The sequence below is a fragment of the Python bivittatus genome, unplaced genomic scaffold, assembly GCF_059951505.1.
Source record: "Python bivittatus isolate LINGU-HERP-01145 unplaced genomic scaffold, Pbiv_v1 ctg000850_np1212, whole genome shotgun sequence".
In the NCBI taxonomy this organism is placed as follows: Eukaryota; Metazoa; Chordata; class Lepidosauria; order Squamata; family Pythonidae; genus Python; species Python bivittatus.
The window spans coordinates 2,993,848-3,012,139 of record NW_028277112.1 but is presented as its reverse complement, the minus strand read 5'-3'; the positions used below and the strand labels follow the sequence as shown (position 1 = coordinate 3,012,139).

Here is an 18,292-nt window from a genome sequence, read left to right as displayed (position 1 = left end):
TTTTTACAAAATCTATCTAGACATTTATCTGCAGACTAAGATCAAATTGAGTTAGAGGCAGAAGAGCAGAAGACTCACCATAGTCTGCTATTAACTTGGGGCTACTAAAGGATACTTAAAGTCCAGTACCACCAGCCCCTGTGCTGAAAGCAGGATTACATTTTATGGGAAACAGGATGGAGGCTTTCACCATCAGCACTTCCCCTACACCCCCTTAATAAACATTAATACCTACTTGTTTTGTGATCATTCCTTAATATCTTTTTCATCATTGGCTGTTTCTGGGGGGAACAGAGGAACCTAACTGCAGTTAAGATACAACTCAATTTTTGTACAGATGGGTTAGGAGACAGAGCAGTAATTCAACACAGCTATACAATGTAGCATTGACACCTCCCTGGGTACTCATCTAACTTCTTGCACAGATTCTTTTAATTTTCAAGCTGATCAGCTGCAAAGCAAAGCTGCATCATCTTCCTTTCCAAGAATGCCAGTGGACTGCATTGGATTCCACAGGCAGTTTTAAAGAATAAAAATGGAGGCTGCTCTAGTTCCCTCATTTGACAGAGGGTAGAAGCAATGATCCCCTTCATGGATCACTGCCTTGTCGTGGCGAAGGGGCTTGCATAACTCAGTGAAGCCATGAGCTATACCGTGCAGGGCCACCCAAGACGGACAGGTCATGACAGAGAGTTCTGACAAAATGTGGTCCACTGGAGAAGGAAATGGCAACCCACTCCAGTATCCTTGCCAAGAAAACCCCATGGACAATGTTAAAAGGCTAAAAGATATGACGCCGGAAGATAAGCCCCTCAGGTCGGAAGGTGTCCAATATGCTACTGGGGAAGAGCGGAGGGCAATTCCAAGTAGCTCCAGAAAGAGTGAAGCGGCTGGGCCAAAGCCGAAAGGACGTTCAGCTGTGGATGTATCTGGAAGCGAAAAGAAGGTCCGATGCTGTAAAGAACAATATTGTATAGGTACCTGGAATGTAAGATCTATGAACCAAGGCAAGCTGGATGTGGTCAAACATGAGATGACAAGATTGAACATCGACATCTTGGGAATCAGTGAACTGAAATGGACGGGAATGGGTGAATTTAATTCGGGTGACCATTATATCTACTACTGTGGGCAAGAAACCCTTAGAAGAAATGGAGTTGCACTCATAGTCAATAAGAGAGTGGGAAAGGCAGTAATGGGGTACAACCTCAAAAACGACAGAATGATTTCAGTGCGTATCCAAGGCAAACCATTCAATATCACAGTCATCCAAGTCTATGCCCCAACCACTGATGCTGAAGAAGCTGAAGTTGACCGCTTCTATGAAGACCTACAACACCTTCTAGAACTAGCACCAAAAAAAGATGTCCTTTTCATCATAGGGGATTGGAATGCTAAAGTAGGAAGTCAAGGAGTAATCAGAATAACAGGCAAATTTGGCCTTGGAGTACAAAATGAAGCAGGGCAAAGGCTAATAGAGTTCTGTCAAGAGAACAAGCTAGTCATAGCAAACACTCTTTTCCAACAACACAAGAGACGACTCTACACATGGACATCACCAGATGGTCAATACCGAAACCAGATTGATTATATACTTTGCAGCCAAAGATGGAGAAGCTCTATACAGACAGCAAAAACAAGACCAGGAGCTGACTGTGGCTCAGATCATGAGCTTCTTACTGCAAAATTTAGGCTTAAATTGAAGAATGTAGGGAAAACCACTAGACCACTCAGGTATGACTTAGATCATATTCCTTGTGAGTACACAGTGAAGGTGATGAATAGATTTAGAGGATTAGATTTGGTAGACAGAGTGCCTGAAGAACTATGGACGGAGGTCCGTAACATTGTACAGGAGGCAGCAACTAAAACCATCCCAAAGAAAAAGAAATGCAAGAAAGCAAAATGGCTGTCTGATGAGGCTTTACAAATAGCTGTGGAAAGAAGGAATGCGAAAAGCAAGGGTGAAAGGGAAAGATATAAGCAACTGAATGCAGATTTCCAGAGAATAGCAAGGAGAGATAAGAAGGCCTTCTTAAATGAACAATGCAAAGAAATTGAGGAAAACAATAGAATGGGGAAGACTAGAGATCTCTACAAGAAAATTGGAGATATGAAAGGAACGTTTAGTGCAAAGATGGGCATGATAAAGGACAAAAAGGCAGGGACCTAACAGAAGCAGAAGAGATTAAGAAGAGGTGGCAAGAATACACAGAAGAACTATACAAGAAAGATCTTAATGTCCCTGATGTCCACGCTGGTGTGATCACTGACCTTGAGCCAGACATCCTAGAGAGTGAAGTCAAGTGGGCCTTAGGAAGCATTGCTAACAACAAAGCTAGTGGAGATGACAGTATTCCAGCTGAGTTATTTAAAATACTAAAAGATGATGGTGTTAAAGTGCTGCACTCAATATGCCAGCAAGTTTGGAAAACGCAACAGTGGCCACGGGATTGGAAAAGGTCAGTTTATGTTCCAATTCCAAAGAAGGGCAATGCCAAAGAATGCTCAAACTATCGCACAGTTGCACTCATTTCACATGCTAGCAAGGTTATGCTCAAAATCCTACAAGCTAGGCTTCAGCAATACATGAACCGAGAACTACCGGATGTACAAGCTGGGTTTCGTAGAGGCAGAGGAACTAGAGATCAAATCGCCAACATTCGCTGGATCATGGAGAAAGCACGAGAGTTCCAGAAAAATATCTACTTCTGCTTCATTGACTATGCAAAAGCCTTTGATTGTGTGGATCACAACAAACTGTGGCAAATTCTTAAAGAGATGGGAGTACCAGACCACCTTACCTGTCTCCTGAGAAATCTGTATGCGGGCCAAGAAGCAACAGTTAGAACCGGTCATGGAACAACCGATTGGTTCAAAATAGGGAAAGGTGTACGACAAGGCTGTATACTGTCACCCTGCTTATTTAACCTATATGCAGAGTACATCATGAGAAATGCCAGGCTGGAAGAATCACAAGCCGGAATCAAGATTGCAGGGAGAATCATCAACAACCTCAGATATGCGGACGATACCACCCTAATGGCAGAAAGTGAAGAAGAACTAAAGAGCCTCTTGATGAGGGTGAAAGAGGAGAGTGCAAAAGCTGGCTTGAAACTCAACATTAAAAAAACTAAGATCATGGCATCTGGACCCATCAATTCCTGGCAAATAGAAGGGGTAGAAATGGAAGCAGTAACAGACTTCATTTATTTGGGCTCCAAGATCACCGCAGACGGAGACTGCAGCCATGAAATTAAAAGACGCTTGCTCCTTGGGAGGAAAGCTATGGCAAGCCTAGATAGCATATTAAAAAGCAGAGACGTCACCTTGCCGACAAAGATCCGCATAGTCAAAGCTATGGTTTTTCCAGTAGTAATGTATGGCTGTGAGAGCTGGACCATAAAAAAGGCCGAGCGCCGAAGAATTGATGCCTTTGAACTGTGGTGCTGGAGAAGACTCTTGAGAGTCCCCTGGACTGCTAGGAGGTCAAACCAGTCAATCTTAAAGGAAATCAACCCTGATTGCTCATTGGAAGGATCGATAATGAAGCTCAAGCTCAGATATTTTGGCCACCTAATGCGAAGAGAGATCTCTTTGGAGAAGACCCTGATGCTGGGAAAGATTGAAGGCAAAAGGAGAAGAGGGCGGCAGAGGATGAGATGGTTAGATAGCATCACTGAAGCAATGAGCATGAAACTGAGCAAACTCAGGGAGGCAGTGAAGGACAGGAAGGCCTGGCGCAATATGGTTCATGGGGTCACGAAGAGTCGGACACGACTTAACGACTAAACAAAGAAGCAATGATGTGGAGCAGTGATGGGGAGCAACCTCACCAGTGGTCTTTTAGGAGAGATCATGGCCACCAAGGCAGAGGTTACCTAACGCAGTCTAGAAATTCCTGGACTGAATCAGCTGAAAAGTTGGGTATACTGCAATCAATAAAGGAATTCTCTCTGACAGAGGAAGAATATCTGTCATTCTCCCTCTGCAGATATTGTGTAATGGATGACATTTTTACACTGGCCCATCCTTTGGTTTCCATATGATCTGACTTCCATGCTTAGAAGTTTTGATTGCATGGAACTCTGTACCTGAAGATGTCCAGTGTCAGAATTTGATCCTGCTGATGTTTTCTCCGCATAGGGGAGCTTCAATTTTAGAAAGAAGGTTGCCTTTTAGAACCTGATGGTGGAAACTGATAGGGCATTTGACAAGCTCATACACTGGTCTCTTCACATTCTCTGGCACTGTGGTTTCAATATCCAAACACATAACTCAGTGGCTGGTGTGGGTCTTCCGGGCTGTGTGGCCATGTTCTGGAAGTTTCTGAAACTTCCAGAACACGGCCACACAGCCCGGAAGACCCACACCAGCCATTGTATGCCGGCCGTGAAAGCCTTCGACAATACACATAACTCAGTCATTGACCTGGATGCAATCCCAATTTTGAAGAAACGGTTTTATTCTTTTGCAGAAGCTTGTTTCTCTCCTGAGTGTCTGCTAGAGTCAAGGCTAGCCAATTCCATATTATTGTGCACTGGGAAGTTTGGTTCATTCAAAATAAAAAAGCAGGAGACGTGCCAGGATGGCCTGAGACCAATAGATTGAAGTGGGTCTGGCCAATTTGTATGACAGAGCACCACATTAGAAAGTGTGAAGATTTGTTGCTATTATTGTACCTGGTCAATATTTCTTCTAATTAGGCTAGAGTTCTTTCACTATTGTGCTGTGGAAGTAAAAGGTAGGAGTCCAGACACAGTATCTTTCCGCAAATATTATCATCAAAATATTAATATATTTGACTTCTATTCCCCATTAAAAATAATTTGAAACTCCAAAGCAGACCCCCAATATAATTCCAGAAGACTCCAAACCAAGATGGGAAATTTGCCTGCTTTTTAGTGAAAATAAAGCTATTGTAATGGAATGTGAGAATGACCTTGGAAGACGGGGAAGAGATGCTGCCTAGGTAGGGAACACTTAGATAAAAGGGGGAGGAGCCTGCAACTGAGTAACAGGCAGAGAAAGGAACTTAAAAAGGACCTGCCCTAATTGATCAGATGGTAAATATGTACAGTGGGAGATTTGTACTTTCAGACTTGCAAGATTGATGTCACTCTCCCAGGTAAACCAGACAGGAAACACAACCAGATGAGCTACTTCTACTTTATTGTTAGGCTACATTAACAGAATCTTGCAAGTCTGAAAGTACAGATCTCCCGCTGTCCCTTTTTACCGCCTGATCAGTTAGGGTGGGTCCTTCTAAGTTCCTTTCTCTGCCTTTGATTCAGTTGTGGGCTCCTCCCCCTTTTATCTGATTGTTCCCTGGGTAGCAGCTCTTTCCCACCCCGTCTTCCAAGGCCATTCATACATTCCATTACAGCTATAGGGGACACAACAAAAAACTGCTAAAATGGAGAGAATCACACATTATGTGTATTTGTAATAATCTATAAATATACCTTTACATTTATAAAAAAAGTATAGAGAATAGTATATTACCTGAGGGACCGTCTTATCCCCATTACATCAACTGTCCCACCTGGTCAGGCAGAGAGGGCCTGTTGCGGACCCTGTCAGCAAGAGAATGTCGGCTGGTGGGGCCCAGGAGGAGAGCCTGCTCTGCTGTTGCCCCCACCCTTTGCAATATTCTCCCCCCAGAGTGCGATGGGCCCCTACCCTCCCGGCTTTCCGAAAAGGTTTAAAAGGTCTGGCTCTGCCAGTGTGCATGGGCCGATATGGGCTCTAACTGTCCTTGGGGGTGATTAGCACCCTGACAATGCTCTCTTGAATTATTCCCCAACTTTCTATCTTGCTTGGAAGCTATTTATTATTAGGTCTGTTTTATATTGTATTTTAGTGAATTTTATTTTTGCTGTAAACCACCCAGAGTCGTTTCAACAAGATGGGTGGTGACAAATTTGATAACTAACTAACTAACTAACTAACTAACTAACTAACTAACTAACATATTGGAGAAGGTGCAGCTGAGCAGGAAAGCAGGGCCAAGCACTCCACAGTGCTTGCCAATGATAGTTGCCAAGGCTTTTCTTTAAAATGGGCTTAAGGAGGACTGAGTCACAGGACAGGTTCAACCTGTGTATTTCCCAGGATGTCTTGAAGCAATGCTATGTTTAGGACATGGCAATGGTTAGCATAGTACTGCTATCTGTTGCTGTCTCAGGAATGCACATAGGCAAATTCTCATACTGATGTAGGAGAAGACTTATTGGAGAATTCCCTGCAAATCAGGATTTAACTCCCATCTTTACATATCTCCTGATAGATACCATGGATTGCTGGTGTCAATGTGAATTCATCTCTCTTTCGTTTTAAGCCAAAGGGGCAAACAGGAGGATTTCCAAGCCATTTGGCAAATTTCATCAGTTGTTTTGTCTATAGTGGCTTCCAGTTGGAGGGCAGGTCCAACTGGGTATCAAGCAGAGCCTCCCACTGATCACACTAAGCAGTTCCAGAGTTTCAGATAGTGATCATTGCTGCTGAAGCACCAGCATTTTGCTACATTGTATGTCATAAGATGGTTAGTTTTGGTACTGGTGGCTCGTTCCACCTCTCAGTTCCTCCTTTCCTGATGTGGTGGCTGGATGGTGTGATTATATAAGGAACTACAGAAAGCATGACAGCAAAAGTAGCTTGGAAGGCAAGTCTCACCTCCACGATGAGTACAAGGTTGTAATGTAATCCCTTTTTTGTTTTTTCACATGAGGGGGAGGGACTTGTATTGCAGCCTGATTCAGAGGAGGCAGGAAGAGGCTTGCACTAATGGTTAGCAAGCAAGCGGTGATTGGCTGAGAGTTCTCGATGCTTAGCTATTGGTCTGGAAGTGCAAGTGCTCATTGGCTGTTGATTCTCAGTGAATGTTATAGACTCACAAACAAGTAAATTTGTGTGCTTTAATTGCATCACATTTTTTTCAGATCTAGAAATAGTCAAAACAACTGGTCAATCTTTGCTGTATTTTCACTGTGGAATTAATGACAGAAATACTAGAATTTCCTTAAAATATAAAGTTCCAGGCATTTTCCCCACTTCCACTTTATATATGGTTTATCCTTTAATTGTTAATTCAGACCATATGGTTTGTAAATATCACCATAACATTGGTGTCATTTGTCTCTTTTCCTTTTCACTATTATACTGGTTATATACAGTATATACATACACATATACATACACACACACATACATGCACACACATAGACACACCACAGAGACTGGTTGTTGTTTTTTTAACTCTAACACACTCTCACTCAGTCCCCCAATAAATTAATGTGGTGTGATAAAAATATTTGAGATGGCAATCTGATGGCACCAGCTTCTTGAGCTGTGAAGTCTCTAAGTTCAGCTTTTGCTAAAAGCAAAATGAATGAATGGGTTCACCAGTAAGATACTAGATTTTGTAGATTATGTTAAGAGAAAAAGCCATAATACAGTGGATTAAGATAGGGACAGAACACTGCCCAGAAAGGGAGACAGGCAGGCAGAATAGTACTTTTTAAAAAGTGTATGGCTCTACATAAACTAGGGTTTCAAACAAAGATTAGAAATGGAACTCTAAACAGTATCCAGTTGTGAAATGTGGGACAATCTGTTCTGTCACTTGAATTGCTGTCAAAATAAGAATACTAGCCTGTATTTGACCTTGATAAACATCAAGGGGAGAAATCTGCATATTAAAAGGGATTTTGAAATATAGATAAATTGAAATAAGCTAATTGTAGGGGAAAACAAGTGTCTTATGGATTGGCAGGTTGATATAATTGTAATCATATTGCAAGTTGTCAATTATGGTTCAATCAAAATGTCTGCTGCAAATAACTAGCACATGACTCAGTGTGAGAAAGGAAACTGAGATTCAGTTTTCCATTTGTAATTAGGAATGTAAGTTTCCAGAAACAACAGGCCTTGTAGATGCTGATTCCCAACAAAATAAACCTTACAATGCAATGTGACTGACTGAGCTGGTGAATTTCTATGCTGTCATATCCATTTTGGAAACATGAGAAATGAATTTTGATGTAGAATTATTTAAACTAGACACCTTGTTTTTCAAAGACAATATTCACATTCTATATAGTCTCAGTAAAAAAAAAAATGTTGAAAATGTTGTTCTGGTTTTTCATAAATGTTATTCCTTCTATTAGGAATGCTCAGGATCACTGAGATTCAAGCGACATTACTTGGTCCCATCTTATATCAGATCCATTAGTAATAGTAGCACATTCTTAACTTATCAAAGGCTAATTAAAATATGAGAAAGATACCAGATACTAGGAAGAGGTTCTGGTATTTCATATACCATCAAGGACTCTATTCTTCTTTGAACTAACCAAAGGAGGATCAAATATTTATTTATTTAGCATATGGCATCTCATACATGGGCTTTCATTAAATAATACAGTGGTACCTCGGGTCACGAACGCTTCTGTTCACGAACAATTCGGGTCACGAACAGCACCGTTCGCAAAATTTTGCTTCTGTTCGCGAATTCCGCATCGGGTGACGAACAGGATCTGCGGCCATTTTCCCTGCTGTGACACGTGGTCGTGGCTTCCTGCAGGGAGGGGGACTCTCCCTCCAAACAATAACCACTTCCCCACCCGCCTTCCTGTCCTCCACACCAGAAGTCACCTCGAGCACGGTTAGTGTTCTCTCTCTTCATGCTGTACTGTATTGTATTTTGTTTCATATTTTTGTGGTTTAAAAAAAAAATACATATGGTTCGGAACGGATTAACCGTATTTACATTGAACCTTATGGGAAAATTTGATTCAGGTCGCGACCAAAATCGGTTGGCGACCAAATTCGTAGGGGTCAGAACAGATTAACCGTATTTACATTGAACCTTATGGGAAAATTTGATTCAGGTCGCGACCAATTCGGGTCGTGACCAGAGTCGTGGAACGAATTAAGTTCGTGACCTGAGGTACCACTGTACTTTAAAATATGAATGTTAAAAAGATCTAAGTTCAGATACCAATGTCTAAGCCATCTAACCATTGAAGCGCAGCATCATTTATACAAAAAAAATCAGATATTGGGTCATTATATGCCCTCAGCTTACAGCTGGTCACAATGTGGTCTATAGTTTCATGTGCAGCCCCGCAGTCACACTGAGGAGGATCAAAACTTAGAGCATATTAGAGGCTGCAAAATATTTTGAATTCAAAGACTTCTGAGTTCATAATGGCCCATTTTGAGCCCAAATTAGGCCATTTGAGCTTGAAACAGCTATTCTTAGTTCATTGAAAATGTTCAACAAATCTCTGATCTTATTGACAGTATTAGCTCAAAATATTTCAAATTTGAAACTTTTTGCACCTTTCTATAACAGACATTATTTAAAGCATGACCCTTGTGAATGGTAAGGCAAGAGCCAGCAGGAGAAAGTTATGAATTTTGTCAATAACCACCAAGCATTCATCTTCAAGGCTATGAAACACGGGGGAAAGGTTGGAAGAAGGAGCAATAGGTTTAAACTGCTCTGGGTATAAGAAAGGAACTGGGACCCTCCCACTGACAGAGGACAATCAGCTGCTCAATGTGGTTTCTTCTAATTTGGAATAAAGATTCTTATTTAGCCACACACACTAGATTGTGTTTAAGAATTTTCTCCAAGTCTGAGCTTAGCAGCCCAGTTAAGCAGTATGAAGTCAAGAGACTGAAATTTACTGCTGAAATCTGGCCCAGGGAGCATAAAAATATTTCCCTCTCTCTCTGACACATATACAAATTCAGCATAATCAATTTTGGATTATAAGGACAAGTTTTACCCCTATCTTAAATTTAGATAGGTTAAGTTTTAGTAACAGTAGTCCAACAACCTGCATTCTTGCGGCAGCTTAATATAAAACACAGTAGATTTTCAGCCCCAGTACTATCTTGCGAAACAGGTTTAGAACATTAAAAAGTAATTGTTGTTATATATTTTATTATTTAGTTATTCTTGTTTTTATTAAAGAATGTTATAGTTTCTTAATATTTATTTCTTTAGCAGTTTTAAAAAATATAACCAGAATGAAGAGATGAAATCCAAGTTGTCTGATGCTATGGACGCTGTTCCAGGTGAAGAACGTAGCTTGGCATGGGAGACCAATTCAAGTAGATGTTCCACATCCCATGCCTCAGAAACAAGCATCACATCTGGGGTATACAGTATGGAAAACTCATACACTGACTGTTCTCTGATGGAAGAGAGAAAGACCATGCAGGAAATACCAAGCAACTCAACACATCAGACACCAAATGAGAAGATAGGAACAGGCAGCCAAGAATGTGATTTTTCTAGGAGGTCAGCGCTGGGAAAAGCTGAAGAAAGAGAATTTGATCGAACTGATCCACAATCATGGCCCTCGCAAGTACAACCTTCTAAGATTAAAGACTATTTGGTTCAAATCACACAGGAAGTAGTGACTTCAGTGTCAGAGGAGAAAGAAAATGCTTTGATGAAAAAAGGGGAGCTTCCTCTCAAAGGAACAGTAAGAGCCAGGATTCTTCAAATCACTGCTGTATTGGAAGAAAGAAATAAAAAGATTTTCCGAAGGGTAAACAATAAAGATTTGCCTCCACCTTCAGAGGTTGTCAAGAAGCCAAGAGAACCACCCAAGGTATTCTCCAAACGAGGCATATCTGTATCTTTACGGCATGTTGAACAAAACACTGTACAGAAGGATAGCAAGAAGGAAGTTCCAGGTTATAATCTCAGGCATGTAGAGACAAAAAGGCCGAAGTCTGCACTTTACAGCAAAGAGCAGAAGCAACCACAGCATTCGTATCTTCCTAAATTGCAAAATAAGCCTTCAGAAAAGCTACCAAAAATTTCAACAAACCTTGCTGACAAAGCAAAGAAGCCAGAAACTAAACAATATTCACCTGCAACTCAGACGTCACTCCCTGAACTGATTCAACCAGCTAAGTCTGACAAAAGGGAAAAAAGGGAAAAACAGTCTCTTTCTCCCAATACATCAAATACCACACCGGAAAAATCATTCAACTTTGTTGATGAAATAGAAAAAAGGGAAATTCAGGCTCATTCACCAATGGCCTTGGGGGTTTCTAATATATTAAAAGAAGTGAGGCCACTGTCAGAGAAGGAAATAGCTCAGCCTTGTTCCCCTGTTCCTGCTGAGTTTCTTCCTTATGTTGCAAAAGAAGCAGAAAATCAGTCTGACTCAACTAGAACAGTGCTATCAGAAACTTCAATTCAACATGTGCAATACCCTCATAATATTACAGCTACTCCCTGTGAACCTGAAAGGTCTAACTTAACTGAAATTACAAATCAATCTATGAAATTTACAATTCCTTCACCACTGGAGGTCAAAGGTACACCCTTTGGGCAAGAAAGGATGGAGGAGCAATTTACTGCACTTTTCCAAACAAAGTCAGACCAGCTACCCTTGTTGTCTTTGGTTCAGGAATCAGGAACTCAAGAAATTGAATCTGTATCTGATTTACCAGCTATGCATGGTGAACCTGCAGTGTCTGATTTAGCTGAAATTAGAAATCAAGTTAGTGAGTCCACAACTCCTTCAGAAATGGAAGTCAAAGGTACACCCTTGGAGCATCCTGTTGAAGAAGCAGAGAAGCAAGCTGTTCCTCTTTATTCAACTGAAACCAAAAATGGCATCCCTGAAAAGGCAAGATTACAATCTTCTGTTAAAGAAGGAGAAAAGCAAGAAACAGAAGAGCTGGCCAGGGAGTATTCAGAAAAGAAAAGGGTACGGGACAAATTAACTATACCTTTTGAAACAAAGTCAGACCAGCTAGCCTTGTTTGGGTGTCTGGACCACAAAGCAGAAGCTTGTGAAACTGAACCTGCATCTCATTTAGCAGCAAGGCTTGGTGAGCCTGAAGTGTCTGACTTAGCTGAAATTAGAAATCAAGTTAGGGATTCCACAATTCCTTCAGAAATGGAAGTCAGTGGCACACCGTTGGAACATTCTGTTGGAGAAGCAGGGAAACAAATGTCTCCTCTTTATTCAACTGAAGCCAAAAATGCCGTCCCTGAAAAGCCAAGATTACCATCTGTTCTTACAGAAGGAGAAAAGCAAGAAACAGAACAGTTGTCATGGGACTATTCAGACAAAGAAAAGGTGGAGGATCAATTAACCATGCTTTTCCAAAAAAAGTCAGGCCATCTTCCTTTGGTCCACAAATCAGAAGGTCAAGAAACTGAACCTGCACCTGATCTAGCTTCCATGACACAGGAAATCTATAAAACTATTGAAGAACCCTCTGGACCTTCAGAGTTTTCCTGTTTTATGGTTGACAAAGAGCCCAAAAGAGAAGAGAAATTAAAATCAGACTTGGCAAGGCAAGCAGCTCAGACTCAGCCATCTCTGACCACCTTGATAGAAGCAAAACATCCTGTTGTATTTCACCTAAGAGACAAAGCAGAGACTCAGGTTGCCTCAACAGAATCTTGGTATCCAGATTCCACACTCTCAATTCCAGATGCACAGGAAGAAGAGACTCAGCTACATTCTACGGCACCAGCACAGTCAGAACCAGAACATCTTGTTATCTCTCAGTCCATAAAAGCACCACATGGACCTAAAGAGATATTGCTTCTCAATGACAAAGTTACTGGGCCACTCATTTCATCAGAGCAGTTGCTATCTACTTCATCTCTTCTCACTGCCAGTGTGGAAAAGCATGGAACACAGCCACCCTTGCTAAAGACTGCTGCACCATTGCCTGAACAGCCAAACTCTGATATGCCTTGCCTGGTTCAACAAATGAAAAAACAAAGCAATCTGTCTGATTCTACAGAGGTGACTCCTGTGACAGCAGAAGCATCATTTCCTACTGTGCCTTTCCAAAATGCTGAAATAACAAAAGAAGAAAACCAGTCCTTGTCACCCACAGAAGTTCTGTCAAAAGAATTAGTATCTAAATCAAGGGAGCCAGAAGTTGCCACAGATACAAAAACAGGGCAACTTTTTCCAACTTTGTCTGCACAACACCCAGGTGAAGAATTGAATTTAGAAAATCAGCTGCACCCAGCTAAAAAAGCACAGTCAGATTTTGAGAAACAAGATAAATCCTCTTGTGCAATAAGTGAAGACCTACTGGCGCATTCATTGGAGTCTGAATCAAAAAAGCATTTTACACAGCAGAATTCTATTGTCTCATCCCAGCTGGAAGGAACAACTCCGTTGCATTCTGTCGATGAAATACATAAGAACATTATGCAACCTGATAAACCTACCACTAAGCCGTTGCATCCTGATTCATTGCATCCTGGTTTTGAGTCATCACGGATAGATGCTATTCAGCAGCAAACTCTTCAGCATTTATCACAAACACTTCTACCCACGGAACTAGATACAGTGCAGTTAGGAGAAGAAAAGGAGATACATGGAATCCAGTCCCATTTGCCTGCAACCAGGCAGGCTTTATCTCAGTTAGTTTATTCAATGGATACGCAAGAAAATCAAGGTATTTCACGAACTGCAGCCCAGGATACAGGACTTTTAAGCCCACAACTCAATAAGGCTGATGCAGAAGACAATGGCATTGCTGATCCAGAATCAAAGCACCTGGCAAAACAAGCAGTTGAACCTATAACTGCACAGTTGGAGACACACCACACAAATAGGATGCACTTCATGTCTGAATTGGGAAAGCATTTAGATGTATCCTTTCCAGTTCCAAGCACAGAAGGAGAAGGCCTTCCAATGCCTATATATGTAACTGCAGAATCAGAAGATGAACAGCCACTATCATCCAAAAAAGAGAGGGAAGAAACTGAATGTTGTGCACCCATAATTCCAACAACCAAATTAAAAGGTTCTGCTTCAGAAACACAGGGAAATCAAAATGATTTGTCTAATGCATTAAATGAGGCATCTGGATCACCACCATTAATTTTATCATTTGTTCCTGATAAAACAAAGCCCCAGGCAATACTTACAGAGTCAGTAGGAAGTTCAGTACCAGCCTCACAGCAATCAAATGTTCTTTCTTCAGAACCTACGGACAAAACTGAGATAGGAAAAAATAATCTCCCTTTCCCTGAGTCTCAAGAAGTATTGTCAGATTTACCATTCTTTACAACTTCCTCTATAAAGGAGGTCAGGAAAGAACCACTGCATTCATCCATGGCCACAAAGATTGTGTCAGAGGAATCTGGATCCATTCTAGATGATGCTACATCTCGAGAAATAAATGAACGATCTCCTTTTTCTTCAGCTTTGTCGGCAGAACAGGTTTCTGTTGAACCTATTTCATCTTATGGTGCTTCTGAAGAAGAGAAACAAGTCTGGTCTCATTCAGTTTTCAATGAAGAACCAGTGGATGTGGCTGCTGGGAAAGCAAATATGGAAGATACACAGTCTCATTTGCTTGTTATTCCACATTCTGAAAACAGGAGCCAGGATAGCAAGCTACAAGGTCCTGTGGCATTGCAGCCAGAGTTGGAAGATTTGACTTTATTGAATTCCACTGAAGAAAAACCCAAGCAAGAAACTCTTCTATGTTCACCTCCCACTGTACCTCAAGAAATATTATATCACCAGGAAGAAAAAGAAGATCAAGAAGGAATAACTTCTGAGATTGAATGTTCAAAGGAGCAGGATGATCCATTAAAAGATGACAATTTCTTGCAACCAGTAAAAGAATCACAACTGGAAGAAATTCAACTTTACTGTTCTGTAACTCTTCAAGATTCATCCCAGTTGGCTGATATAAGTCCCCAAGAACAAGAGGATTACTTGCCTACAACTGGAGAAGTGGATTCTGGTGTTTCTATATTATCACAGTTGATGGATGATGCAGAGAAACAAGAAATTCAGACAACATGGTCTGAAGCTGCTCAGATAGAATGTAAACCATCTGTTTTGTCAGTAAATGAAATGAAACAAGTCCAGCATCCATCATTCACCACACCCCTGGATACAAGGCATTTAGATTTATCTGATTCAAAAAAATCAGAACTCTGTTCATTTGAGGAACAAAATCAGACTTCTGAACAAGAACCACTCATTTCATCTATTCTCACTAAGAAAGTGAAAGAGACAGAAGAGAATTCATATCCATCTTTAGTCTCAACATCTTTGTTGAGCCCATCCAGCTCTGTTACATTGGATCCAGTTTATGAAGAAAAGAAAGAAGAAAAGCAGCCTTGCACACCTATAATAGCAAAGGTGATGCCAGAAGAACCCATGTCAATTGCTGCATTCCTTCTTTCTGAGGCAAAAGTGATAGATATTTTTTTTCCCCAGGCCTCAGAAAAACAGAATTTAGATACTCAATCTCCTTTTGGGGAAGCTGACTTAATAAATGGTTCAACTGTCCTTCCTGAGAAAAATGCAATGACGGAGAGGAAAACTGAATCTCCTCCAACACATTTTGAATCAGAACATTTTGAATCAGAGCCCCAGGTAGACAGGGTCATTAGTACAGAACATCTTTCAAAAACAAAAGAAACAGAGCATTTGCCTAGCATGGAGGGTACTTTGAAAGTGCCTGAAAACCATTTATGCAAAGAAAAGGAATTCAAAGATCAAGAGAAACTGAGAGAAGAAGGCATATCCACTCTTAATCTTGACCAAGGAAAAGACACAGTTAATATTTCTGGAAGTTGTGAAGTTGTGAAAACGAATGCTTCTCTCATTTCCTCTGTTGATAGAAAAAAGCTTATACCAGAGGCAGTAGAAACCATTTCATTGTTGGAAACAAAAGCATTTAATGATGCTAGAGATGTGGTTGTTGATAATGAACCTTCAGTCTACAAACCAAGTGGAAAATGTTCAGAGGACTTAAAGGTAGATCACGCCGAAAAGACAGAAAATGAATCAAAGGAACTTGACAAAGAAAAAGATATCAAGGAAAGCACAGAAACTGAAAAAGAGGTTTGGGTTATTCCAGAAAACAAGGATGATAGTATTTTTAATAACACCAATATTGATTATGTTGAAACGTACACTTTGATTGATAATACATCTTTCACCCAAACAGGAAAAGAAAAGTCTATTCAGGAGGCTCAGAGACCATTTGGTGATATAAATAAACAATATGTGGAAGCTACATATCCAGCAGCAAACTCAGAGAAGATTTTGGAGTTATCTTTATTAGAAAGAGACAATGGAATGATAGAAAAAGAAAATACAACAGCTACCCATGAAGACATTTCAAAAACAGCAAATGAAAATGAAATGACTGATGCTGTTAGGGATGATGATAAAAACACAGAGCATGAATTTAACTTAGTAGATACTAATGCAGTCTTATTTCATTCTGAGAAAGATGAGTTGTCCCAATCTCCAGGTGCTTCCTTGCCAATGGCTGAAGTAGACTCTGAGGTTCTAGAGCTGCCACCTGCCTTGGCATTTTTATGTAAAGATTTATATGAAGAAGCAGTGGGAGATTCTAAAAAACCTAGCCACAAATGTAAAGAAGTGAAGGATACTGATCTGCCTTTTCATATTAAAGATCATGTTCCTGATGATGGTATTGGAATGTATCTGGAGAAGGACATTCCCAGAGATTACACTCCAAATAACATGGAAGAATCCAAGAAGGAAGACATTTTAAAAGGTCAGCCTATTAATGAGGAAACTTTAACCCAACCAAAAGTCATAGACGATGTCTATGAACCAAATGAAAAAATGTACGAGCCTGTAGGTATTCAACCTGATCTATCTGCCCAAGTGGAGGAATGTCCGAGTGATATACTTACAAACAGGGCAACTGAGATTGTGAGTGACATAAAAATTGAGATTTGTCAACCAACACATGCAATTCCTTTTGGAAGGGGGTTCTATAGCTCAGGTGCCAGCAGTGATGATAGTGATCAGAGAAGAGAAGAACAATCCTTGTCTGAAGAGACAGGCCAATTGGTACCAGAAGAAACAAGTGATGAGGAGTCTAGTCCAATACTTAATTATGCAGCAACTGTATATCAGACTGAACCATCTGGGCAAGACGAATCAAAGAATGCTGCCGAGTTTGCAGTCACCCAAAATCAACAATCTGAAATAACAGAAGTTCATGGAATGGATGAAGATGTAGTTGTAAAGCCTGCAGAAAAAAATGCACAGTCTCTTGAAGTGTTCAGTCATACTGATAGGCAAAGTGAGAGACAACTAGAAGATACATACTTTTTAGCTGAGCCCACAGCACAAGATATGCAGGTTTTAGATCACAAGGATCTTCCATGTTGGGATACTGAAGTGCAAAAATTTGAGAACAGAATTGGAGAAAATAATGCCCAGGATCTAACACAATATGACACCGAAACAGCAGACCAGTTAGCAACAGAAGCAAAATCTGATAATCCATTTGAGGAAGTTGACTATTCTCTTTTGTCGCATGATTTTGATACCTATCCATTATACTCGATAAAAGAGGAAGAGGACAGTGACATTGATGAAGATCTAGCTGAGCTCTTGAACTATGAAGTGGTTAGCCGTGATGATGTATTTCAGGAAGAAGTCTCTTCAGAAACAGTGCCCGAAGAACTGTTCGATGATCAAAAATCCCTAGATTCCATTAGTGATACTTATGAATTTGTGAATGAAAGAGAGGCAAGTATGTATACTGAAGAAAAAGGGGCTGAATCCCTTGATCTTGAAATGCTACAAAGAAATGTATCAGAATGTGAATTTCTACAGAAAGAAGTTGATCAAGCACATTTGGATACATATTGCTACCAGTGTAAACGTCCCATCTCCTCTGAGGATAAGCTTTTTGAGGAGCATAAATACCACAATGTAGCTGATTTGGGGACAGCTGTGACTGTGTTAAAGGTAAGATGTTAAAAATATGCAGTTATACTGCTCTTTGTTCTCACTGACATATATTAGTGTTTCACTAAAATAAACAAAAAGTAGCAATAAATATCTAATGCCCTCTAGAAGTTTTGGCCTTCAATGCCTATTGGCTCCAGGCAACATGGACGTTGACAAGGTATTGAAGCTAAATGCAATCCAGAACATCTGAGGGCACCAACATGCTTATTCCTGCATTACAAGATGAATTATCAGTAATATAAGACAGGCTCTTATGCTTAATAGGATGCATAATTGACTTGGAGGCATTTATTTATTTATCATATTTATACAGCCGCCCATCTCACATAAAAGTGACTCTCTGGGCAGCGTACAACAATTAAAAAGAATAAATACATAAAAAAAAAACAATTACAAGTAAAAATAGCTATAAAAGCACCCAAAACAGGAGGGGGTAATATTAATAAGGGAGCCATCACAAAATCTCCCCCGTCCCCTGGGACCTCCAGGCCTGATCACATAGCCAGGTCTTG

General features: G+C 40.5%; 1 protein-coding gene across 5 annotated transcripts in view; it reads left to right on the top strand.

Annotated features, from left to right (window-relative positions):
* The window catches only part of CMYA5 (cardiomyopathy associated 5), a 59,160-nt gene that overhangs the window by 4,441 nt on the left and 36,427 nt on the right, over positions 1–18,292 (top strand). For all 5 annotated transcript variants that reach the window (XR_015793676.1, XR_015793675.1, XR_015793678.1 and 2 more), the window contains one exon: positions 10,019–17,777. Coding sequence is in view for 1 of the 5 variants with exons in the window: in XM_088129807.1 (XP_087985933.1) it covers positions 10,019–17,777 (7,759 nt within the window). In the remaining 4 variants the exon portion in view is untranslated. The remainder of the gene's footprint in view (positions 1–10,018; positions 17,778–18,292) is intronic.